The 26774-nt window shown below is 34.2% G+C and overlaps 4 protein-coding genes across 6 annotated transcripts in view; 2 read left to right on the forward strand and 2 right to left on the reverse strand.

Annotated features, from left to right (window-relative positions):
- LOC125876679 (uncharacterized) lies at positions 1 to 22904 on the forward strand. Of its 3 annotated transcripts, XR_007447526.1 has the most exons (7): positions 1 to 268; positions 381 to 570; positions 1066 to 1252; positions 1826 to 2029; positions 2328 to 2603; positions 2694 to 3793; positions 22356 to 22904. XR_007447526.1 is itself a non-coding variant. In XM_049557896.1 (6 exons), exons 1-6 carry the CDS (start codon positions 65 to 67, stop codon positions 3688 to 3690), a joined length of 2058 nt encoding a protein of 685 aa, XP_049413853.1. In that variant the 5' UTR covers positions 1 to 64; the 3' UTR covers positions 3691 to 3935. The 3 variants fall into 3 exon arrangements, 2 of the variants coding, with proteins under 2 accessions (XP_049413853.1, XP_049413854.1); XM_049557896.1 differs by lacking the exon at positions 22356 to 22904 and having other exon boundaries at positions 2694 to 3935; XM_049557897.1 differs by lacking the exon at positions 22356 to 22904 and having other exon boundaries at positions 1069 to 1252; positions 2694 to 3935.
- The window catches only part of LOC125876682 (WD-40 repeat-containing protein MSI4-like), a 1104907-nt gene that overhangs the window by 689554 nt on the left and 388579 nt on the right, over positions 1 to 26774 (reverse strand). The window lies entirely within an intron of this gene.
- On the forward strand, positions 14829 to 15627 carry LOC125877362 (uncharacterized). The gene is made up of 2 exons (XM_049558679.1): positions 14829 to 15184; positions 15288 to 15627. The coding sequence occupies exons 1-2, from the start codon at positions 14829 to 14831 to the stop codon at positions 15625 to 15627; spliced, it is 696 nt and encodes a 231-aa protein (XP_049414636.1).
- On the reverse strand, positions 18792 to 25775 carry LOC125876678 (beta-galactosidase-like). The gene is given in 21 exon segments (XM_049557895.1): positions 18792 to 19470; positions 19726 to 19879; positions 19881 to 20048; positions 20426 to 20464; positions 20466 to 20629; positions 20755 to 20865; positions 21386 to 21496; positions 21580 to 21689; positions 21802 to 21911; positions 22007 to 22182; positions 22383 to 22547; positions 22637 to 22755; positions 22903 to 22990; positions 23098 to 23203; positions 23289 to 23377; positions 23478 to 23621; positions 23907 to 23999; positions 24079 to 24145; positions 24223 to 24335; positions 24850 to 24945; positions 25608 to 25775. Coding segments are annotated over 21 exon segments (2499 nt in total). The 5' UTR covers positions 25773 to 25775; the 3' UTR covers positions 18792 to 19359.

Raw genomic sequence — 26774 nt, forward strand, 5'->3', positions numbered from 1 at the left:
CATTCCATATAAATCGGGGAAGTTGGCGGGAAATAATTCTCCGGGGTAGTCTTGTGTGCTGTCAATGTCGACGGTTCCAGAAATAAGGTCACTCTTTGTGTCACTAGCATCTGAACTGAAGTACATAAGTCCGGCGACCGGAAATGAAGCTCCGAATATGGACTTCTCTATCACAAATCTCAACCGTTCGCTTAACCTCGCCGAAACAATTTCTAGAGTTAGGGTTTTGGACACTGCCCTTTCCGCTTTGTGCTTCACATCATCCCAGGTCATATCTCATCACAAAACAACGAAAGCAAAAGAAAAAGATAATTATGAGCTTTTTTTTCATTTTGAATGTCTAATTTGAGATGTTTCTGCAATTTTGTAATTACCTGTAGGTCTTTAACTGTACAATTGAGTACTTGGTGAAGACGATTGCTACAGTGCTATCTTCTTCAATTGAATGCAAGGTTCTTAAAACTGCTGACGGGGAGGTTCTGCAAATTGGTGGATTGATTTCTGGCCAGGATTGTACCAGAATAGTTGAATCTTGTGCTGATGTTCTGCAGAAACTTGAAAGATTTCAACGTAATTGTCTTTTTCAACTATGCATGTTTTAGGTTTCTATTTAAAAGCTGCTTACTTTGTGTAGAGAGGATGCTAAATGAAGAAATTTCATGTAGACCTCTAGATGCAGCGGTTGTACGTTTAGAATGGATAGATTGATCTAACATTAAATGGAAGGAAATTGTCGCTAAAGACTTATAATTTCCTGAATCCATCAAGACTTAGCAAAATATAGGACATAATGGGAGAAAAAGATGTGCATATGTGATACCAATTAGTTGTGATTAAGGTGTAGTCATGTTAGTAAGTTTACTTAGGTCCTATGTTCTGTAGGGTCTTTCTTTCATGTCAGAGAGTTGGTTTTCAGGTCAACATAATCAGTAGAAGCATAGAAATACAAAAAGAGGTTAACGAGTTTGTAGAATTTCCATATCTGCTTTCCCGTTGATTGTAGTCTTTGCTAATTATAGTTGAACTTATTTATTGAAATGTTTGGCATGTTATATGTTATTCCAGCAGATCTTTCTCCAATCATTTTGTATGCTGTTGTGAGGGTGGCAGTACTAGCATCACGAGTTCACTATTTACTGAAATTGCCTCCTATGCTTGACCTAAGATCCATTGATGGAAGACACTGTGCTTTGCTGAAACAGGTACATTATCAAAAGGAAATTAACATTGAGAGTGGAAAAATACCGCTAAGGTTGGTTAAAACAGCTTTTCTATTATTCATGGATTTTTTATTTCTGTATCCTCTATTTCGAACCTACTAGGTTGTTGGCCTACCGTTATTTCTTATATTGTATCATATTTTGGAATTCCATGTCATCCAATTACTTCAATTTTTCTTGTAGTTCTGATTAAACATGCTAAATGTTGCATCATGTCTCTTAGAAGTCTCTGGATACAAAAGACGGCTTGAACTGAAGTTAGAAAAAGAACAGTACTCTTGATTGTCCCTTTTTTGTTTCCTGGACTGATATGCATATCGATTTTTTATATCAAAAAAACGAGAATAGATTACATTTGGCATTGAGGCAATATAGTTTAATGTTACAAGAGAAATGACTGTTGATTTCCTGTCTTAGTAAATGGGAAATGCTATCTGTGTCCTTCATGATAAATATGCTAATGAGATTGCATAAACTATTGTGTTAATTACATGAATTTTAGTCTTGTAACATGTGCACCTGATTCATATGAGTTGCTTCTTAATTGTTTTGGTGTAAGCCATCTAATGAATCACTTTTTCCATAATAGTTTCCTTTGCTCGCAGGTTGCTCTCATGGCAACTAGATCACATGCTTCTGAAGTATGATGTATCTCAAATTTTGCAAGAGGTCATTAAGAGACCTTTCCTTTGTTTAGAAATGGAATTTCATGAGAGGAAAGATTGGCGTTCAATTGTTATATGCTTGGTACTTTCTCCTGTCATGTTTACTGAGACTAGATCCCTGTTGCATTACTGGTTTCTACTGACGTAAGTCCCACACCTGTTTTCTTTTCTTCTTTCCTGTTGTCAGTAACCAGTAAGGTTTCTGTACAGATAACTCCAGTAATTTCTAAATGCTTTTTAGTCTATATGCTTGCATATATATTTTGTACTGCATTATAAATTTTTATCTATTTCATCATTTTCTTCTTGGATTTTTCTATTGAAGGATAACATTATGGCTCTCTGTGATGTTAATAAACTACTTGAAAACTCTAATTAATTTGAAAGATTCTCCTGTTGTTAGATCTTTTGGGTTCCTCATTGTTGCACTGTTGTTTTGCAGGGGTTTGGCTTCTATTCTAGAGCTTCATGTTAAGCTGGTCTCCCTAGTGCTAGATATTATTTCCAGACCAATGTGGTGGGGCATATCAATGGATCTTGGATCAAAACTTCCATTTTCACATTCTTACTTTCCATGCAAGAAGCAGATTTTGAGGATTTTGACTGGACCTTTGTCCTTGGAATCTTTGGAGTTTCTAGTTCATGAAGTTTGCAAGCCAGTTAACGCATTTTCAAATAAAGCTGTGAATATTGCCAAAGTAAATCAAAGTTCTATTTGGTAAGTTTTTGTTTCATGACGTTTCACGCAATTAGTTTGCACTGTCTGAGTTTATGGCTAATATGGTACTGTCTCTGCTATTTATTTCAGGGCAATTACAATAACTTTCCCTTCTTGGTTCATTTTCGCTTCTATTTTGCTCTTCTCAGAAAAGAGTTTGAGGGACAAGTACAGCTCAGCATGCATATATGGAGAAGGTAATCTTAACAATTCACAGGACGTTAAAGCTCCTTTTCTTGCTACTGCTGCAAAGTTTATAGCATGGAGTTTGAACCCTGCTGGTGGATCCTACTTGGAACTTTTAGTTGATAATCTGATCAAATTTTCCAATTTATGGACTATTAAGAAGTTTGGCTCTGATGAAGGCAATGAGACAACTCTTTGTCGCAACAAGGAAGTCAGGGGATCTCTGTCCTTTAAGAAGGAAATAGTGAATATCCTGGATTCCAATTGCCAAGCACTTGCTTTCTGGATTAAAGAATTTCAGGACATGTACAATGGGCACTCAGACAAAGTAAATGAAAGCTTTGCTCCAGATAAAGAACGAACACCAGGTGTTAGTGTACAGAAGAACATGTTGTTTCGGAGGATACCAATAGGCATCTTGTTCGGATGCTTGAATCATATAAGTGATGCTGAATGTGAACTGCTTTTGCATTATGGTGCAAATGGTACCCTCATGCAATTATCCGGAGGACAACCTGGAATGAAGGATAGGAAATCTAACCATGAAAGGCAAAAAGGTTTGATTGCATGGGCTAAGACATACACAGGAAAAGAGGCTACAGCAGGAGCTCGTATTGTCTTTGACATAACTGATGTAAGTGAACGTATATCAGCTTCTATGTTTGAAACTGAGGAATGTGGACTCAATTTTGTGTGTGACGTGAAACTAAAGGTTGGTAGATATCTAGTCAAGTGTGTGAAAAGGCTACTCCAACTCACACTAGAGATAAACAGCATACAGCTGAACATGAAGGATCTCTATGACAGAATGCTCAGGTGGAGAAATCAAGGGCGAGATGTTTTTCAAAATTATAGGGAATTGGATAATATAATAGATGCCTGTGCTTCAGCAGCCTTTTGAAGACCCTGTACAACTGCAATCGAATGTGCAAAACTGATAAGGCATGGGCCATAGGAAATTGTTTTGGAGGCATTGTTCTGCTTTGTAAAAGTATTATCCTCAAGTAAGCAATCTTATTTTTTGCAAAGTTATGTTGATAGTCCTACATTGTATATAGGTCTTCTGTGCTTATGTCCATTTTATACTGACATAATGCAAGTTTGTCTACCCATGAAATTCTTATATATCTTACTATTGACAGTTCTTCCTCTGAATGCCATCATATGTCATCTTTTTGTATTATCCATAACTGAAGCTTCGAGCTGTTCTATATCTCCTGATCAGAGGCGTACTTAGAATTTGAACGCAACGGGGGCACCATTATCTTTATTATTACTAGCAATAAAGTTCGGAAGGAAACTCCTTAAAAAACTTATGATTCTGATAGCAAAGTTCCAAAAAATAGGGGTTAAAAATTAGAATGAGGGATTTTTTTTTTCCATCTGTTAAAAGGTTAACGGGGAGACTGTAGATAGGTTTAGAAATTTTGGGTTTTTGGGGGGAGGGATTTAGAGCCTGTTTGGATGGACTTTTAAGCTGGTCAAACTGGCTTAAAAGCCAGTTTTTGACTTATTAGAGTGTTTGACAATTATCAAAGTGACTTATTTTAAGTCAAAAATGACTTATTTTAAGCCAAAAGCTAAAAGCTAGGGGAGGGGAGCTTTTTTTTTTTTTTAGCTTAAAAGCCCTTTTATGTTGACCAAGTATATTACCTTTTTGCCCTTAATTCTTTTATACAATTTCCAAATTGCCCATATTGAATTATTATTATTATTACTATTATTATTATTATTATTATTATTATATTATTATTATTATTATTATTATTATTATTATTATTATTATTATTATTATTATTATTATTATTATTATTATTATTATTATTATTATTATTATTATTATTATTATTATTATTATTATTATTATTATTATTATTATTATTATTATTATTATTATTATTATTATTATTATTATTATTATTATTATTATTATTATTATTATTATTATTATTATTATTATTATTATTATTATTATTATTATTATTATTATTATTATTATTATTATTATTATTATTATTATTATTATTATTATTATTATTATTATTATTATTATTATTATTATTATTATTATTATTATTATTATTATTATTATTATTATTATTATTATTATTATTATTATTATTATTATTATTATTATTATTATTATTATTATTATTATTATTATTATTATTATTATTATTATTATTATTATTATTATTATTATTATTATTATTATTATTATTATTATTATTATTATTATTATTATTATTATTATTATTATTATTATTATTATTATTATTATTATTATTATTATTATTATTATTATTATTATTATTATTATTATTATTATTATTATTATTATTATTATTATTATTATTATTATTATTATTATTATTATTATTATTATTATTATTATTATTATTATTATTATTATTATTATTATTATTATTATTATTATTATTATTATTATTATTATTATTATTATTATTTCTGAAATATGAATTTATATTCCTCTTATAAGGTGGTAAAGAAATATGTGAATGATAGGAAAATATCATTACTTATGGATGTAAAACATAAATTAATTTTGTTTTAATTTTTTTTTAAGTATAAAAACCTTAAATTAATCAACTTTTTATCATGTTAACAATTTAAAGGGTATTTCAGCCATTTTGATAAAAAAAAAAAAGTGTTTACCAGCACTTATTTGCCAAACACATCAACAATTTTTTTTTCAACTGCAACACTTTTATTCAAACACATAGCTACTTATTTTTAAAATAAGTTCCAGCACTTTAAAAAGTTACTTTTTAAAAGTTACTTTTTTTAATTCAATCCAAACGGGCTCTAAATAATTTTTAAAAAGAGTAAAAGAACAAATAAAACTATGTGCGCTTATAATTTGTAAAGAAGACTTAATAATTATGATAGAGAAGGGCAAAAAAATAAGTTTAGAAATTAGAATGAGGAAAGAAGGGTTAACAGGGAGACTAGAGTTTGGCCATGTGATATGGTATCATGATATGGTATTATGATATGGAATCATGAGATGAAATTAAGTAGGCGTTTGGCTATGCGATACCATATCATGATATGGTGTCGTGAGATGGAATCAACGTTTGGACATGCAATTTTACGCTGATTCCATCTCATGATTCCATATCATGAGAGGTGATACCATATTCTCCAAAAACCATGATGTGGAATTATATGGTGATTCCATATCATGATTTGAGATATTTTAATACAATAATTGATCCATGAGTTTATATTTTGTTAAAACAACCCCACATTTATATCTACTAACCATATGTTTCATATGTAAATAAAATTTATAATCACACCATTACTTTTTAAAATTTATTATTCTCACAAATATAAAATTTATTATTACTTTAAATTTGGTGAATATAAATGATAAAGTAGAAATTCATTTGGTGAATATAAATAAGAACGAAGGGAGTAATACTTTTTTTATTTTTCATAATAAAAAAGCGTCTTAATCTTATGACTACGCATAATATTGATAAAAGACAATTTTAATTGGCGGTGCCACACTTTCTTAATTTTAGTTTCGCAAAATGTTCTTTCACATGACTGAAGAATATCAAGTCCAACGGATTGAAGACTTGGGAAAAATTTGATCAATTAGTTATTAATATTTACTCAAGTGGACTAGTTATAATTTTTTTGATTAAATTTTATTAGAAGTGTTTTTGACTCAAACTTGTGGTAACTTTTTAAAATTTTGTTATTCTATAATATTTAACTATTGATTTTTCTTGTAAATAGTTAGAAGTCAGTGATGTTTGTTAATTTTTATCTTAGTGTATTTAACTTCTAAGTTAATATATATATATATTTTTTATTTTTTATTTTTTTTTGTTAAATTTAACTAATTTAAAAGACTAAAATTGTTAAGTACATACGTAAATCAATTCCTCTTCTCTTATAAAAAGAACAAAAAACAAAAAAATGACTATTTAAAACCTACCTTAAAAAAAAGACCAAATTTTTTTTCGATTTTTTTTTTTTTACCAAGTCCATTTTATCAGGAAAAAAATTTTCATCAGATACAAATGTTTACTTCTAAGTTAATATTTACTCACTAATGTATGTTTTTTTCTACTTTATAGGTTATTTGTAGGAGTAGTTGAGAGATATGAGCATATCAAGTACAATTTATGTTCAATTTTGTTTATTAAATTAAAGTTAGATGAAACAATTACTTAAGTGGAGAACAAATAACTTTGTAATAATTTATTATGCGATTTTATAATTTTTTGTTTATTTGATAAGATTGAATAAACAATTGGGCTATTTTAATAGTTTTACAACTTATGAGATTTTTATGTTTATGAGAAAATATACAACACAAAAATTTCATATCACATGTCCAAACAAACCTCCAATTTCATCTCATGATTCCATATCATGATACCATATCGCATGGCCAAACGGGCCCTAAAGTTTTGTTTGGACATGCGATATGAAATTTTTTGTGTTGTATATTTTCTCATAAACATAAAAATCCCATAAGTTGTAAAACTATTAAAATAGCTCCAATTGTTTATTCAATCTTATCAAATAAACAAAAATTTATAAAATCGCATAATAAATTATTACAAATCTATTTGTTCTCCACTTAAGTAATTGTTTCATCTAACTTTAATTTAATAAAAAAAATTGAACATAAATTGTAGTGTACTAGTCTTTAATATAATCATCTCACATAGTACAGACAATTTCCTCACGTTGAACTTGCATTTTTTGATCATGTGATCGAGAAGACTAACCAACATTGTTACTTTGAGTCATTTGTTGGTCAATATCATCCGCAACTATATTTTCATGCTCATAGACCATAAATATTTCATCAGTATTTTGGTATTCTCGCAAATAATTATGGAACATTGCACATGCTGTGACAATTTTCACTTGTGTATCAATATCATAATGGTTCATGCCTTGTTTCAGTATTCTAAATCTATTTGTCCAAGCACCAAAAGTTCGTTCAATCACATTGCGCAGAGATGAATGCCTATAATTAAACAGTTCTTTGGGATTTTGAGGTTCTCTTTCACTTCCTTGGTAATCTTGCAAATGATTGTGTAGTCCTTCGTATGGAGCTAAAAATCCTTTTATGTTTCGGAAACCAGCATCAACAATATAATATTTATCTACCAACAAACATTTTATAAAGAATTACTAAAAGCATATGTGACATAAATGAGATAGCTTTGTGTAAATAAATAATATTTATTCTAAGGATGTAATTTAAAGTTACCATATGGTGGAAATGGAAATTGTGACGTTGGTTCAACAAGTGCATTCTCAAGTACTTTACTATCATGTGCAGTACCTTCCCAACCATCAGCAATAAAGGTAAATCACATATCAAAATCACAAGCACATAAGATATTTTGTGATGTTCTTCCTTTGCGATTACGATATGCTTGTTGCACCGCTTTAGGAACCTCCCCTTCTATATATGTTCCATCAATCGCACCAACACAATTCTATTATACAAAAAATACATCAATATTAGTTTAGTGAACATAAAATAAATTGGAAGCATTATAGAATGCACTCATAAAAATAATGTTTGTAAGAGTAATAAAAATAGTGCTTCCAAGACAATGCAAAGTCATAAAATAAATATTATCTCTTTAAACAAAGTTGATAGGAAATATGTAACTAATTACTAATAACTTACACATAAAATATAAATGTGCACTTATTAAGGCCATAAAATAAATTTATTACTCAACAATCGGTTGGTGTGAGTTAAAGTGACTATATGTTGGTGAGAATAATAAATTTTATGTCGGTGAGAATAATAAATGTTAAAAAGTAATGAGGTGATTATAAATTTTATTTACATATGAAATAAATGGTTAGTAGATATAAATGTGAGGTTGTTTTAACAAAATATAAACTCGTGGATCAATTTTAGTATAAAAATATCTCAAAATCATGATATGGAATTCTCATGTAATTCCATATCATGGTTTTTGGAGAATATGGAATCATGAGATGGAATCAACATAAAATCGCATGTCCAAACGCTAATTTCATCTCACGATACCATATTATGATATGGTATCTCATGGCCAAACACCTACTAAAGAATAGGTTTTGAATTTGGGGCTTTTAGGGAGGAGGGATTTAATCAAAATGCAGGGCGAGAGTGAGGACTAAAGAGTAAAACAAAAGCTAAAAAAATAAATAAAACTATGTGGGCTAAAAATTTGTAAAGAAGCAGGTTTTCCTGCTAAAAAATATAGCAAGTGCTGTCATTGAGATATGATCTTGAGGTGCACGCTCGCGAAGACAGCCCAAGGGGCATTTCGACCAGCTGCCCCAATACCATATATGTATGGGCGTTGATTTGTAAATATCTAAGTGTGATTAGATAGGATTTTGTAGGATTTAAATTGATTTAACAAAATCATATTCGATAGGCTATTGAATAGGTTAGGATATTAGAATCATCCTTGATTCTCAAATCTCCTAAAATCAAGGGATCTGATCGCTACCTAGTTTATTTTCTATACCATAAATTTGCATCTTTATGGATGTATAAAATTGTACAATTTTGGTACCAAAACTTACATGGTATCAGAGCAAGGTTATTCTTGTAACTAAAACAACATTGATTGGGGTACGTCGCTCAGTGACATCAATAAAAGTCGAGAGTTCTATTAACAAAATTCTGACAATCACAACAATGAAGCCGTGGTGTGATTTTTGCAAAAAATATGGGCACACTCATAAGACATGTTGGAATATCCATAGAAAACCACCTAGTTGGAATAAAAAGACTGTAGACATCAGGCCGTTCAGTGTACCAACGAAGAACCAGGGCTTCAATCTTCTCTAGAAATGCGACCTTTCACTAAGGAACAAGTAGACCTACTGCACAAATTTCTCCAAGTTCTCCCACCTTAACTCCAAACCAGTAAATCTGATCCTTCTACTCCGACTTATTCTTTTTCCCAAGCAGGTAATGTACCATCCATTTTTGTGAGTATAGATTCAACTAGTATAAGTCCTTGGATCATGATTCAGGGGCTAGTGATCACATGACATGGAATTTCCATTTTTTCTCAACTTACACTCCAGGAAATAGAAGAATCAAAGTTGTTGATGGTTCCTTCCCAACAATTGTTGGAAAAGGGACAGTCAAACCAACCCCTCTTTTGACCCTTTTTGATGTCCTTCATGTTCCAAAATTGTCTCAAAATCTTTTGTCCATCAGCAAATTGACTCAAAAGCTTAATTGTCGTGCTATCTTTGACTTTATTTCATGCGTATTTCAGGAAAAGGTCTCAGAGAGGATGATTGGCAATGCAATAGAGAGTTTGAAGGTCTCTATTTTCTTGAAAAATGGGACAATTTAGTAAATTTTAGTTCAGCTTGTTTGAACTCTATTCAAGTTGATAAAAAGTCATATTATGACACTATAGACTTAGTCATCCTAGCTTTTTTTCATTATTTGAAACTCTTGTTACCTCAGTTGTTTCTGAATAAAAGTACATCCTCTTTCCAGTGTGAATTTTGTGAAATGGTTAAACATAGACGTTCATAATTTTCCTCCCAAAAATACCATGCAACAAAACCCTTTAAGCTAAGCCATAGCGATGTTTGGATTTGAGTGTAGTGTATTTGTTCATGTTCATGAGCATAATAGGAGTCAACTTGATCCAAGTGCTAAAAAATGTTTTTGTTGGCTATGCCCCTAGTCAAAAGGGATACAAGTGTTATGACCCAAATACTAGGAAGGTTATTGTCACAATGGATTTCACCTTTTTTGAATCTCAATTATTTTTTGGAACTCATCTTCAGAGGGAGAAACATAGTGAAGATTCAATGGATAGTAAGGATTCTCGCGACCCAACATGTGAGAAACAAAAGGATCTAGGTTTTATGATAGATACGGGAGATGATACTTTTGGTAATAACAACCTTAATAAAGTAAGAGATCCCAACTTATGTAATGAAAGTAAGGAAACTGAGAAAGTAGAACATTTTCATGATACAATTAGTGACAAGGACAGGGAACAAACATGGAATTACATGTTTACATGAGAAGAAACCAGTATCAATAAAAAGAGACTAAGGACGCTCATTAGAACCAAAAGTCCACTCCACAAGATCTTACTAATATACAAGGTAATTCTCCGGAACCTAATTTTGATTTGCCCCTTGTTATTTTAGACCTTGATCTTCCAATTGCCAAACGTAAAGGGGTAAGAAAAATCACAAACCATCCCATGTCAAATTTTATGTCATATAGAAACTTGTCTCTTTCCTATATAGCTTTTCTTTCTCAATTTTTCGGAATGGAGATACCCAAAAATGTGCCAAGATGCTTTGAATGTTCCTAAGTGGAAAGAGGCAATTCTTGTGGAGATGAATGTACTTAAGAGAAATGAAACCCGGGAAATGGTGGAACTACCACGTGGAAAGAAAATAGAGGGCTGCAAATGAATGTTTACCATCAAATTTAAATTAGATGGGTCCTTGGAGAGGTATAAAGCTTGTTTGGTAGCAAAAAGGTTCACTCAGACCTAGGAGATTGACTATCTTGAGATTTTCGCTCTAGTTGCCAAGTTGAATTCAATCAAGGTTCTTCTGACCATTGATGTCAATCTTGATTAACCCCTTCAACAACTAGACGTGAAGAATGCATTCTTTAAAGGAAAATTAGAAGAAGAAGTTTATATGATCCTTCTCCAAGTTTTGAAGAAAGGTATGGAACTGGAGTGTGCAAGCTAAAGAAATCTCTCTACGGGCTCAAACAATCTCCAATAGCTTGGTTTGAGAGGTTTACTCAGTTTGTAAAAAACAAGGGTACACTTAAGGGAAAGTAGATCATACCTTGTTCATTCGACAATCTCTTGAGGGAAATACAACTATCTTGATAGTGTATGTTGATGATATCATATTTGCAGGAGATAGCTTGCCCGAAATGAAGACTTCTAAAGAAACAATTGGCCTCAGAATTCGAGATCAAAGATTTGGGTCAGTTGAAATATTTTCTTGGCATGGAAGTAGCAAAGATCAAAAGACGGCATTATGGTGTCACAAAGGAAGTATGTACTAGATCTTCTAAAAGAGACATGCATGAATGGTTGTCGTTCAGCCGAAACACCTACTGATCTGAATATAAAATTTGAAAGCAAAGAAGGAAATTTAGTTGACCAAAGTTAATATAAGAGACTAGTGGGAAAGTTGATCTACTTATCACACACTCAACTTGATATAGCTTTTGATGTAAGCTTAGTGAGTCAATTTATGCACTCTCCGAAGGAAGATCACCAAGAAGTGGTCTACAAGATTATAAGATATCTGAGAAGTTCACTAGGGAAAGGATTGCCTTTCAGAAAAGGTCAAGATAGGTCCTAGCAAAATTAAGGTACAATAAGATCTAAAACTCAAGAGATTACAGGTTCTAAAATGCTCTCAGGCACGGTAATCAAGGACTTTCTCTCTCTTACTTCCTAGAATAGCAGAAGGCTCACACCGGTGCGGACCACCATCAACAAACCTTTCTTTCTCAGCCAATCAATACTCACCCACAGTGAGAATTGCTTCAACCTTTTATCTTTTTTCGTTCGCTCCACAGATCAGGTATTTACCATGGTAGACAACAGAATCTATATTAACGCAGTCTTCAAGTCCTTCGACATCACAAGATGGAGCTCCGACAACACAACCTGGTTTGACTGGGTAGAGAAGTAGAAAAAGAATGTGAAAGATAATGCTGAGCAGAAAGAAATTGGAATGGATTTGTTACATCCTCAAGGAAGCCTCCAACGACAATAAGAATCTCATTAGAAGATGGAGGACAAAAGAACAAATTTCAGAATTTTACGGCACCAAAAAGTACAACGTACATGGAAGGTACATGAATTTTTCGGCCCTCATAGGAGAAACCAGAGAAATTATTGTTCCTGAACATGCCATTAATGCGGGATGGAGAGACATAACATTCAAGATTAAAGGCTTCATTAACACCACTCCCCAATGTATAGTCAAACAACATTCAAAGCCAACTATTACGTATGCCAGGGTAGTTGAGAGAAGTAAATGGAAACAACAAAGTCACAAAGAAGCCAGTGCTAGCATATAGGGCCCATTAGGGAGAAGTATTACGGGATTATTCGGAGGATCTGAGAGACCCACTTCGACTGATGTAAGAAAATGGGCCTCCTCGACATGGAATAAATCATTTGGAGTTGACATCTATGAGATGGCAGGGCACATCGTCCTTTTTGAATTCCCAAACAAGCACATGGCAGAACAAATTCTGCAAGGAGAATGGAATTGGAAGAACATGAAGGTGAAACTAAAATGGTGGAACCCACTAGTTAGTTGCGTACCATCACAACAAAGACAAGAAAAGATATGGATCAGAGCAATAGGAATACCCCTGCACTTGTGGTCCAAAGAAGTCTTTAAAGAAATAGGTGATAAATGTAGAGGATGGTACATAACGGAGGAGGAAACAGAACTGAGAAACCATCTCAGATGGACTCATATTGAGGTTAAGAATGAAGGGCAGAAAATACCCAGAGAGGTCGTCATAACCAAACAAGGATACACCTTCAGGATTTTGATCTGGATGGAGAAAGTTGCGACCTTTGAAAAGCCATCGGGAAAAAACATGGAAAATTATATTTCCATGGCGGAGACGGTGAAAATTGGGGAAACCCTAGATGAGGGCTTTGCACGGAGGTCTATTACATATCCAATGAAGAGGGTGGGAAATACCCAAAGGTTAAAAACATCTTTTGAAGTCATCAATCAAGTAGCCAGCTTGACAGCTATTGATTGGATGGAACACATGGGGAGTGGAAATAATTAAAATTTAAATCCACGTGAGGAACATATGAGGTCTCCAAGGCAGGAGATGAATATTTTGAGTCATGGGCCGGCCCAAAACCAAAAACCACTCCAACAAAAATTAAATACCTCACAAGCCCAACCCAATCTAGAACAACAAATTAAGGAATTCTGGAAGGAGACCACGACAATCAGAACATCTTCTCCAGAGAATTTCAACGCAACAAAAAATCTTAAATCCACTGCCACAACTTCAGATGCAGGATACGTGGGGGAAAATTCAAAGATGAAAGAGACAGAGGGAACTGTAACTGTAAGAGAGATAAAGGGGACTGAGAATTGCAAGGAACAATCCATTGTGATGGGCAACTCAAGTCTAGAAGTCAGAAATTGGGAAGAGGACGAGGTGTTATCCTTAGCTACAGAAGTAGCTAAATAGGTCATTGACAAGGAAAAGTCCACAACAGTCTGGGTTCGAAAAAATTTAATCAAGCTCGGCAAAATGTTTGGAGCTGACTTTAAAGGCCATGAAGAGGAAGCCATGGAACTTCTTATGCAAATTGATGTGTGCAAGCATATTAGAAGGATGGAGCCATCATCAGAAATCAGAAGAACTAGATTCAAAGGCACCAATGAATTGAAGAATTTAATTACTTTTGATGTTAAGTTCAAAACTAGTGAGGCCAGGAGCGCGGGGAAATGAGGTGCACAACCTGTACCATGAAGTTCAACCTAGTGTCTTGGAATGTTAGGGGACTAAATGACGGGGGGGAGGGGGGAAGAGTGGTGAAGAGTTGTATAGAACTTTGAAAGGTAGACATAGTGTGTCTTTAGGAAACTAAACTATAGGGAGACCTTCAAGAGATAGGGAAGCAAATATGGGGAGGGACATGGGTTAGATATGCTTGCCTAAAAGCAAGTGGTACCAGGGGAGGGATTAGCATGTTATGGGATAGTAGAGTTTGGAAATGAGAGGTGCAACAAATAAGTGTACATACGCTAACTTGCAGTTTTGAAGGCCTGCTCCAAAACTTTAACTGTCACATTACCGAGGTGTACGCACCAAATTGCAACGTGGAAAGAAGAGAGGTTTGGGATGAATTAGGTTCGGTCAGAGGTTTAATGGAGGGCCCTTGGTTAGTATGTGGGGACTTCAATGTATGCAGGTTCCCCATAGAGAGGAGAAACTGCCAAATGAGATCTACTGCCATGGTAGAATTCTTAGACTTTATAGAAGACCTGGAGCTTATTGACTTGCCACTTGAAGGAGGAACACAGACTTGGTTTAGGGGAGATACAAATAATATTGCATCAAGGATAGATAGAATAATATTTACAACCGAGTGGAGTGAACAATTTAGTAAAATAAAGCAGGCTGCTCTACAAAGACTGACATCAGACCATGTGCCTATAGCTTTACACTGTGGACCATGGGATCTGAACAAATCTTATTTCAAGTTTGAAAATTGGTGGCTGAACACAGAGGAATTTATAGATAAAATCAGGTCTTTGGTGGAATTCTTTTGCATATACAGGAAACCAGACTACATTTTAAGCACTGAAGGGTAAGCTCAAGGAGTGGAGTAAGAAAGAAAAAGGAAATTTTCTTTTGCAAAGATCCATCCTGTTAAACAAGATGGCAACTCTGGACTTTATTATTGATAATAGAGCACTAATAGAGGAAGAGGTTGCATTAAAGGCAACTACTTTCCTGGAGTATGAAGAACTACTCAAGAACGAAGAGACTACATGGAGGCAAATATCCAAAATTTTGTGGCTAAAAGAAGGTGACAACAACACTAAGTTCTTTTACAACTCAGCTAATGCACATAAAAGGAGTAATTGTATTGACCAACTGGAAGTACAAGGTGAGACAGTGAAGAAGCTGGACAAAGTGAAAAAGGAGATCATACAGTTCTATAAGAAGTTGTACACAGAAACAGAGCGATGGAGACCAGCAGGAAACATGATAAATTGTCCTACAATCTCAGAAGCAGAAAAAGTATAATTACAAGCCAAATTTGAGAAGGAGGTGCTCAGTTGCTTGAAAAAGTGTGTTATAGTTAAGGCCCCTGGACCTGATGGATACACAATGGGCTTCTACATCAAATGTTGGGAAGTTCTAAAACATGACATTATGAATGCCTTTCACAACTTCTATGAACATGAGATATTTGAAAAGAGCTTCAATGCAACATATATTGCACTGATTCCCAAAAAGAAAGGGGCAAAAGAGTTAAAAGATTTTAGACCAATTAGCTTGATAGGCAGTTTCTACAAGCTTTTGTCTAAAGTGTTGACTGAAAGGATCAAAATGGTGATGGATAAAGTGGTAGACTCCAGCAAATGGCTTTCATTCAAGGCAGACAAATTATAGATGCAGTATTGATAGCTAATGAAGCAGTAGACTCAAGAATATCACAAAAGATGCCTGGAATCCTATGCAAATTGGATATAGAAAAAGCTTATGACCATGTGAATTGGGGGTTTCTAATCAACACACTCAGGAGAATGGGATTTGGGGAGAAGTGGATCAGATTCTGCATCTCAACTGTAAAATTCTCAGTAGTGATAAATGGATCACCAGAAGGTTTTTTTTGCAGCTAAAAGGGGAATAAGACAAGGGGACCCTTTGTCCCCTTTTCTGTTCATCCTAGCCATGGAGGGTCTCAATAATATGATTAAGACAACAAAGGTCAATGGCTGGTTATCTGGTTTTGAAGTGGCTAAAAACAATGGAGAAAGTCTAGAGGTGACACATCTACAATACGCAGATGATACATTGATTTTTTGTGGTGCTAAAGAGGAACAATTAAGATACTTGAGAGTGATCTTAGTGCTCTTTGAAGGCATCTCTAGTTTGCACATTAATTGGGAGAAGAGTCACATTTATCCCATATACAATGTCCTAATAACCTTTTGGCCTCAATTCTGGGAGGAGAAGTCGGAACCCTACCCTTTATATATCTAGGCATGCCATTAAGGGGCCAATCAAGGTCCAAGGGAATTTGGGACAATGTCCTGGAAAGATGTGACAGGAAATTATCAAGATGGAAAGCCCAATACTTGTCTGGGGGGGGGGGTAGACTCACTTTGATTAATGATGTGTTAGATGCCCTCCCAACCTACATGCTTACCCTTTTCCCCATCCCAGCATGGTAGTACAGAGGCTAGACCAAATCAGGAGAACCTTTTCTTGGCAAGGAAATAATACCAAGAAGGGTTATTACTTAGTCAAGTGGAAAGAACTAATCTCAAGCAAGAAACAGGGGGGCCTTGGTATCAAAAATCTGAAGACCCAAAGCAAAGCTTTGAAAATGAAGTGGTTATGGAGATATGCCCATGAGACACACTCTCTATGGAAAAAGGTGATTACAATAAAGTATGGAGAAGTGGATGGGTGGATAACTGAAGAAGCAAACAATCCTTATGGTGTCACTGTTTGGAGATCTATCAGAAACTGGTGGACTATTTTACGTAACCACACTACCATTAATGTAGGTGATGGTAATAAAACCATCTTCTGGAAAGATAGGTGGTTAGGTAATTAGAGTCTTGCAGAGAAGTTCCCTGATATGTTTGACTTAGTTATCCATCAGGACAGAACGATAACTGACATGTGGGCGTTCCAAGGCTGGGAATTAAATTTTAGAAGAAACTTGTATGATTGGGAAATTCCTAGACTAATTGAGTTCTTCAAAATTATTGAAGATTTTCAAGGTCTGAGGAATAAGGTAGACAGACTATGGTGGAATGGGCACAACAAAGGGGCATACAAAGTAAGTTCAGGGTACAAATTTCTGAACCGACAGTGGCACAGAACTCCATATGGCCATGGAAACAAATCTGGAGAACCAAAGCACCTTTGAAGGTGGCATGTTTCTCATGGTTGCTAGCAAAAGAAACTATCTTGACACATGTAAACCTAAGAAAGAGGAACATTATCTTAGTCACACACTGTTGTTATGTGGTGAGGCAGCTAAGACAATGGGACATTTGTTTTTGCATTGTAGAATCACTGACCAACTATGGAAGATATTCATTAATCTCAGAGGCATACAATGGACAATGCCTAGCAAGATTGTTGACACTCTATCTAGTTGGGAAGAAGCTGGGAAGGGAGCAAAAAATAGGAGCTACTGGAGAACCATACCATCTTGTATATGGTGGACCATCTGGAAGGAGAGAAATGCTAGGTGTTTCGAAGACAAGAGTAGAACAGTACAGAAAATCAAAACAGATTGTATTTTGCTTTTGTATTTTTGGTGTACAAAGAACTCTCCTATAGATGCAGAAAATATCCTAGATATGTTAAAATCATGCTAGGATCGGGAGTTCTTTGATATATTGCTAGACTTTTGACTTGCTGTAAAGGGGTTTAGCACTACCTAAGTGCTGAGTTATAATACAAATATTACTTATTCAAAAAAAAAAAGAAGGTCAAGATAGAGGCATTGAAAGCTTTACAATGTAGATTGGGCAGGTTCTACTATTGATAGGAGGTCTACATCAAGATATTGTACTTTTATCTGGGGAAATCTCGCGACTTGGAGGAGTAAAAATCAGAATGTTGTAGCCCGTAGCACTGCTGAAGTTGAATACCGATCTATGGCCCATGGGGAAATCTTGTAAGCAAGTTAGGCATGAAAGATATTTACATGCCAACTTGAAGGGGAGTCTTGATTTGTAAATATCTAAGTATGATTAGATATGATTTTGTAGGATTTAAATTGATCTAACAAAATCATATATGATATGCTATTGAATAGGTTAGGATGTTAGAATCATTCCTTGATTCTTATATCTCAGAATCAAAGGGATCTGATTGCTAGCTAGTTTATTTTTCTATACTATAAATTTGTATCTCTATGGATGAATACAATTGTACAATTTTGGTACCAAAACTTACAATGGGGGTTTTCTTTTAAAATCTATGATAGTTCTCCAAGATATATACACATATATAAAGTTTTTCTGAGATTAATGGGTGCACGTGGACCCCCTCCTAATAGGGTAGGTCCGCCCCTGCTCCGGGTAGTAAATGCTTTTTTAAGATTAAGAAACCCGCCTCTTCCAGGAAAACAATAAATGTTGATCAACTTGAGACATAAATGATCTTTACGATATGAAATTGATATTGGCATCCATCTTAATGAATCAAATGAACATGTAGTAGGACTTAAATATTAAGGCAAACACAAAAGGATGCAAAGCTATAGAAATAAGCTAACCTACTGACACAGTTGTGGACAATAAAGTTATTACAAAGAAAAATGGAAGTTGGCCCCCTTACAACTTATGTCATTTCACAAGAAGCTTTGATGCAAAGCTATAGAAATAAGCGAACCTACTGACACAGTTGTGGACAATAAAGTTATTACACAGAAAAATGGAAGTTGGCCCCCTTGCAACTTGTGTCATTTCACAAGAAGCTTTACTCCTCTCCCGGCCTGGTTTTCAGCAATTCGGTGGAAGGGTGGCCAGTGACCCACAAATTTGTTGTGTACGTATGTATACATGAAATTTATTTGTATGGATACTTAAAAGTCATAGTGATGTATGGTATACAAGATGCTGTACAATTTCTTCAATCGATAAATGGACAGTTTTTGTGGAACTTCTGAAATTTAAGCTTGCGGAGAAGCAAGGATAATTACAAAGCTATGCCCTCTGTAATCTGAGTACCTGTACTGAAATGAGACGTTTCTCCATTAGTTCCCTATAAAAATCTTTGCCACTTTTAGCTGCACGTAGCTTCCACAGCTAGTTTCTTAGAGGTATTTGGACATGGATCTCCTCCAAAGATCTCAGGCACTACATTTACTGAACAAGATTGCTGTCCAATGCAGTTCTGCAATATCCCATATTAAATTTCAGAGAAAGTACAAATGAACGGGTTAATGACACTTTCAGATTAGCCAATGATGATAAATGAATGAGATCATTACAATGTTAAACTCATGCTTTTTAGAAACAAACTAAAATACAGAAGTTTGAATGACCGCCAGAAAATAGCAGCCATCAGTCTGCAGGAAAACCTTTAATCCTTGGTTTAAATGAAGTCTAGATACTTGTAAGTTGTAATGCGAACAGGAATGGACAATACCTTTTCAAATGCATCATTGGACTTATGAGCATGGCAGCTACTTTCGTGATAGTTTCCACAAGTTCCCTGTGGTAATCCGTAACTTGCGAACTGTATGTCTGAGATTTTCAGCTCAGCTGGGCACCGTAAATGAGCTTTTAGTTGCAAACTGTTAAGTTGCCATATGCCAACTTTTAAGACTTGGTTGTCCTTCAACAATATCAGCACAAACTCTGGTTGTTGATCTTTTAGCCAAAGAAATTCCTTCTGGCTCACCTCCCCATTCTTCGAACATTACCAACAGATTCCCTCTTGGTTTCAGCCATGATCGCGGGACATGATACCTGAAATTAACTGTTTCATAATGATAGTTGTATTTTCTTTCAAACAAGAAGCTAAAGTTATAGTATCATATTTTTCATCAAAAGTTATAGTATCATATTCCTTCACGCTTCTTGTGTTTCTCTTTTCTTCCCCTTAGCACCTTGTTTGAAATACATTTGTGTTAGGAATCACTCGGTAGATTTGACTTTTAAACAGTATATCTTAAGGAATAAGAGACACAAAATGTCTCTCTCATCTCTTTCTGGTTTTGACTTTTGCTCTTACTGGGTGAGATTGTCATGTGAAACTTTCCCCCAAAATTTGGACTACTACTCCACGAAAAAAAAATGAGAATTGCCATAAAGGCTGGACTTTAGGAAATCCCTTAGACCCTTACCATCTTTGAGAAGGCTGCTTGCAGTTGGTCTGACACTGTCTCACTGTAGAGTCCTGCATAATTGCATTCACCACAGTCGCCGCGTGCTATGTATCCAGGCCAGTGGCGACCTACGCCTTCGCCATTTATCCATATTTGACCTTTTCCCATACTTCCCATATCCAAAGCTAGTGGGTCATTTCCTTCAGGTGCATCAAATGTAGCCTGGAAAAGGTATTAGTGCTTACAGCATGATTTTGAGGATCATAAAACTGATAAAAACATGTAAAAGTCTTTTTTTATATTTTTTATATTACCAGGACCCTGTATTACACCAGTAATAATCTTACCTTGTACCAAGTCAGGGGCTGCTTTTGAGCCAGCAACAAATCCTTGACCCATTTAACAGAGGAACTCCCACTTAAAGTGTGAAGACTTAACATTTCACCTTTCATACCAACCTGCAAAAATAGAAAATCACCAGGTTTTATTGATAATAAGGGACAAAAATCTTATCCTCTTATCCTCATGGTTGCATTTTTAAAAAAAAAAAAAAAAAAACTATTCCAGGAATTAATCCTGGAAGTGTTGTATACCAATTATGAAACACAAACAGCGGGGGCGGGGGGTCAAGACCTAACCCCTGGCATACATATTAGCAAGCTATCTAGGCAAAACAATAAAGCTAAACATAAATATTACACTTTCCTAGGGCTACACATGAATGTACATCTTACAAACAAAAGTTGGCTTTGTCATATTTTACCCTGACACTAGGCATGGTTGCAATTAATCTTCAAGGGGAACCGGAAATAGGACAGAATAAAACATAGAATAGACTTAATAGATGCATATGTCCTTTAGCTTTGTTTCTCTCCTCAAGCATTACATATGCAAAGCTTCTTGTTATCTTCTTAAATCAGGCTTGGGAATCTAGACTGACCCCTTGGTAAACGAGAGTAATAGAAGTAGTTAGCAAACCTTGTATGCCCATCTTTGTTTTGTCAAATCTCTTGTACCCTCATTGAGACCACTTAATGTGATTGGACCAAGCACTCCAGCGTTCCACGTCTCAAAATGCAATCCAACATTCTGGATTGGACTTAAACAACATAAGAAGTAGAATTACAATTGCTAATTCTAGAAAACAGAGAAACAGGATGTAGAAAACTCACAGGGAGACCAACAGCAACACTGAGCATAGAAATTTTATTTATACCAGCTCTTAGTTTCACATTGCCACTATATGTCAACTTTGGGTTTTCCAATCCTCCATAAACGGCTCCTACCACATGGCAAAATATAAAAACCAAATGGTGATAAGAATAGACGTAATAGATGCATTTATCAACAACACCATTCTGACATGTTGTCCAATAGGCTACAGGTCCAAGTACCTGATAGTTGGCCATTGATGAAGACGTGCAAGGCGTGACCAGCAGACATAACAGTTAGAAGAGGTTCCTTTTCATTCTTTAGAAATCCTTCATCAGATGCTATACTTACACTGGAGGAAGCACACAGAATGATTATTGTCGATATCCAAGTAGCAAGTGAAATTGGAACATGATTTAAGAAAGGTAAAGATATAAAAATACTTACTCTGTCATGTACCATAAATAGTCTGAGGAATCCCTAGTAACATTTATCTGCTCCCATAGTCCACTGGTTGAAAGTGTATCACTATCATCAGCAGAGGGAGTTTCTTCAGTGTATGACTCCCAAGATAATCCACCACCAATAGGTGTCATCTTCATCTGAGAGCTTTGGGAGCTATTCTGCAGCAATTCACAGAGGATGGGAAAATTTTTGGTCCAGAATGTTCATATATTTTTCAAATACGTTTATTGTGACTGCTTTTTTGAATATATTAATCTGGCCCTGGATGATATCATGTTTTTCTAGGTTGCAAACCTAATACCTGCAATACTAAAAAATGGTTTTTTTGTAGGTTCAAAGAAGGATCCTGTTTCATTACCCTAGCAGTGTTGTAGACAGCAGTTCTGCAATCAGGAAGAATGCTGATGGACCATGGAGGCAGGTCATATTGCATATTCTGAAAAGTGACTTTAACTGAAAAAGTTGGGTCATAGTTGGACAAAAATGCAGCACAAACGCCAGATTTCGAGCTATACACATGCGCCTGTGTTTGATGTCAACAGGTAAATCAGTTTTTGAAGAAATCAAGATGTTAAATTCATCTAGAAAATTAGAATTGTCTACATCAGTAACCTCTTGATTTTTTCCGAGCCAAGTGACTTTTGCATAGGATGAAACCAAGGCTGGTTCAGAGAGCTTTATAGCTTTATGCAAGTCTCTCAAGTGCCCATATTTTGGTTCATTCAGCAGCCCTGTTACACCATAGAGCTAGTCAAGCATGTAACAGTTCCTGCTTGCTAGAAAAAAAATTAATGCCGTTTCTTTTGGTTGCACAGATGATTATGAAATCTGAGAGTACATAATTCTTTTACTTGTTTAGTTGTGTTTCTGTTTCATACCATATTCATCCAATGGAGCATCATAATCATAACTAGTGGCAATGAAACGGCCTGCAGTTGTCCGGTCAAAATTTGTTCCCCCGTGATACTGCAGCCAAGACGATATAATTGTATGAAAAAAGATAAAAGTAGTTCTTATCAGTTATAAAATCCTCTTAACTGGTAAGTTTGCATAAAATAAAATGATTAACTAACCATGTAATAGTTGAAGAATGAACCATTATTCTGTATAAACCTTGCAACTGCAAATGCCATATCTTCAGCAGGTCGCCTAGGAACTGGACCACCAAATTTGGTATACCTATGCATAGAAGGATAGAAAATTTGATAGAGATTCAACTGAACAGAAGCAGTTCCACTCATACAGTTGAATTCGTCGAACTTACCAGGCAGTCCAGACTTCTGTCCACATTTTAGGTTTGTAGGGTTTATTAGGTTTAAAATTTTCACAGTAGAAACCATTGCAAGTATCTATCTGTAGCAAGGAAAAGAAAAAAGGATTGAAAGAAAGCCCAATTGGGACAAAATACTGTCAAGATATATAGATGATTAAGAGAAGAGTGAAAATAGCTTACAACAAGATCAGGGGCATCTTCTTGCTTACACATGATCCATGGGACTCCAGTGTCTAGACCTACAGCCATTTCAGCAGCCCATTTTGCATAAGGTTTACCAGGAGCACCAATTTCCCACTCTACTGGTCCATATTCATTTTCTATCTGTTGCCACATTTCATCAAGTAACAAACTTACTTTTTTAAACATCATTTTCAAGTTGGGCACAGAAAATTAGGAAAAACAAAAACCATGAATTGAAATAACAACAATAACTACGCCTCAGTCCCAATTAAGTAGTGGCAAATCAAAGTTTGTTAGTATAAGAGTTCCGGACCATAAAACCTTTTGCTTATTAGGTTTAAAAATTATTTACTAGAACTAAAAAGACTCCTAAAAGAACATAGGACATATCACAGTAAAGACAAGCCATAAACAATATTTTCAAACCTGTGCCATAATAATTGGTCCTCCTTGAGGTTCAAACAAATTCTCTGACTTGATCATGTTGACAATTTTCTCAACAAATCCTTGCATAGCAACCTTCATCATAGTTCAACCAGTAAAACATAAACAGAAACAAAACAAATTACATTAAATCCAGTTAGAATTTGATACAAACCTTAAAAGGCTGATTATCTGCTCTAAATTCCATTCCTGGCACATATTTTAACCAAACAGGAAAACCCCTACACCAAAAACAAGATTATAAAAACAGAAAGAAATTTCAACTCAAAAAATTATATATTGTTGAGTAGATTTTTACCCAAAGTTCCATTCTGCACATATGTAAGGGCCAATGCGGAGATTGAGATAAAGTCCAGCTTGTTGTACTAGTTTAATGAATTTAACCAGATCATATCTTCCCTCAAAATTAAACTGAAGAAAAAAAAGAAATTGTAAAGTTAAAAGAGCCAGTAATTTTGAACTAAAATTATCCTTAAGTTCATTTTGGTTCTTCAAATACAACCTGAGCAATTTTAATTCCTTAGCACTTTTGATCTCCCTAACATAACCATGTTAAAAAATTAACGACAAGGTACAAATTTTAACTGATAGTGCTATTGCTTTCTTGATTGATACACATTTTATTTCTTCTTGCCTTTAATAATAACTATTTATATATCAGAAGACAATACTTTAGAACACAATAATTTATCCTACACGAAAATAGTAACCATTTTCTCTAGGTGCGACAGGAGAATGAGTTTGTCAGATGAGTTTTATATTTGGTGTCACATGAGCTTAACACCTTTAAGGAGATCTAAAGTAGAGTAGCAAAATTAAGAGATTAAAAGTTCTCAGTTTATATTTGAAGGACTAAAATAAATCTACGCTCTTAAAAAAGAAATATTTTTTGCCCAAAACTCTTACAAGAGATGAAAACATTTACTTTTCCTGGTGGAGGCTCATGCCCATTCCAGAACACGTAAGTCTCAATAACATCTAAGCCTCCATCTTTAGCCTTATGTATAAGATCAGGCCACATCTGCAATTACCATCAGTAAAAAGGATTTTTTGAGACAAGAAAAAGTAATAATGACAAATAAAAATTACAGCTAAACAAGACAACTATATTTTAGAAGATATATAGTTTTAGACCAAAAATTAGACATATCTATTGGTCAAGAATGAAAATATTGAAAATGATACTACTACTCCCTTTGTTTCAATTCGTTTATCTTGATTCAGAGTATGAGAGTCAAACTAACTAAATTTCATTAGTGAATTCAAACATACAATTTGAAATAAAATTTGAGAAATTACTTAAAAAGTAAGGAAAATGGTTTGAAATATGTCCGAACTTTGACCGAAATTGCTGTAACAATCTCAAACTTATGGCAGGACCTATTACCCATGCACTATTTAATAGTGTATTTTAAAGATATATAGGTACGCTGGGCACCTATATATCTTTATAATACACTACTAAATAGTGTAGGGGTAATAGGTCCTGCCGTAAGTCTAAGATTGTTACAGCAATTTCGGTCAAAGTTCGGTTATATTTCACACAGTTTTCCCGAAAAAGTATCATGAGTCAGTATAGTTAACTATTCAAAATATTTATAAAAATTATGATTAAAAAAATAAATCTTTAACCGTCCAAATTGTAACTAAGACAAACAAATTGAAACGAACGTAGTATGTTACCTCGGGAGTGCTTCTTGGATAGTGAACAGAACCAGAAATGAGAATTCTTCTCTTCCCATTGATTACTATGGCTCTATCATCATACGTGACACTACCTCTCGCTGAGGAAGAAACCAATGAAAAAAATACTACAAAGAGCAATAGTGACACATTTATTCTCATCATTTTACACACAAAAAAATAAAGAGAAAGAATGATTATTCTGAGATTTATAGAAACAATGCACTATAGTATATAAATATTATTGATATATATGTAGGTTTTAAAGGCACTTTTAGGTTTGTTAAGGAAAAATGAGGAACGGAAGGTTTGGTTATCCAAATGAAGTATCTTAAAGATATGTTCTATTTTTTTGGTAATATTATGATTTAAGTAAATGTTATTTTGGAATATAATGAACATATTCCCTTTTTTATTATTTTATTATAATAGAAGTGGTAAGGTGTTGCTCTTAATTTCCTTTTTTCTTTATATAGGCATATGCATGTTTATCTCACAAAGGAAAAGAACTTTGTAGTTCTTATTATACAAAAAAAAATATTTGATGTTGCAAAGTCTAAATTAGACATGAAAGACTTCCAAAGGGGAATGATATTTAATTGAAATTGAAATGTTTGGGGATTAAAGTTGAGATATTTTGTTTTAATTCAACAAGAGCTAGTTAGTTGGACCTCCTTTTTTTCATGTCCTCAAAACATAGGTAGTTAAGCTCGTTTTGAAAGATGCTTTAATTCCACTAAATTACTTATAAAGTACTACGATTCTTATTGGGTACTTTCCAACAAATTAATTTCATGCCATATCGGTGTTTTAAAAAGCTGGTGTGAAATGAGTTGTTTTATTGGAATAAGGAGTAAACTTCGAAATAAAGGACATAAGTCCCATGGATTTGTGTCAAATATATTATCTTCCATTTTAGAAAACTAAAAAAATAAGCAAAATAATATTTTTGAATGATTCTACCAATAAATTTAAATAAATAACTAATAATATAAAAAAATATTATAATTATTATTTGAAAAAGGTAACAATACAAAAAATGACAATAGCCATTTTAAAAATAAAATCATCATTTATTCATCATCGATCCCCATATTTACCAGTCCTTCCTACCCTCAACTAATATTTGCACCGATTATTACTTATATATCTCAAAGAAGCAGAAGG

This window comes from Solanum stenotomum, chromosome 9 (genome assembly GCF_019186545.1).
Source record: "Solanum stenotomum isolate F172 chromosome 9, ASM1918654v1, whole genome shotgun sequence".
Lineage (NCBI taxonomy): Eukaryota > Viridiplantae > Streptophyta > Magnoliopsida > Solanales > Solanaceae > Solanum > Solanum stenotomum.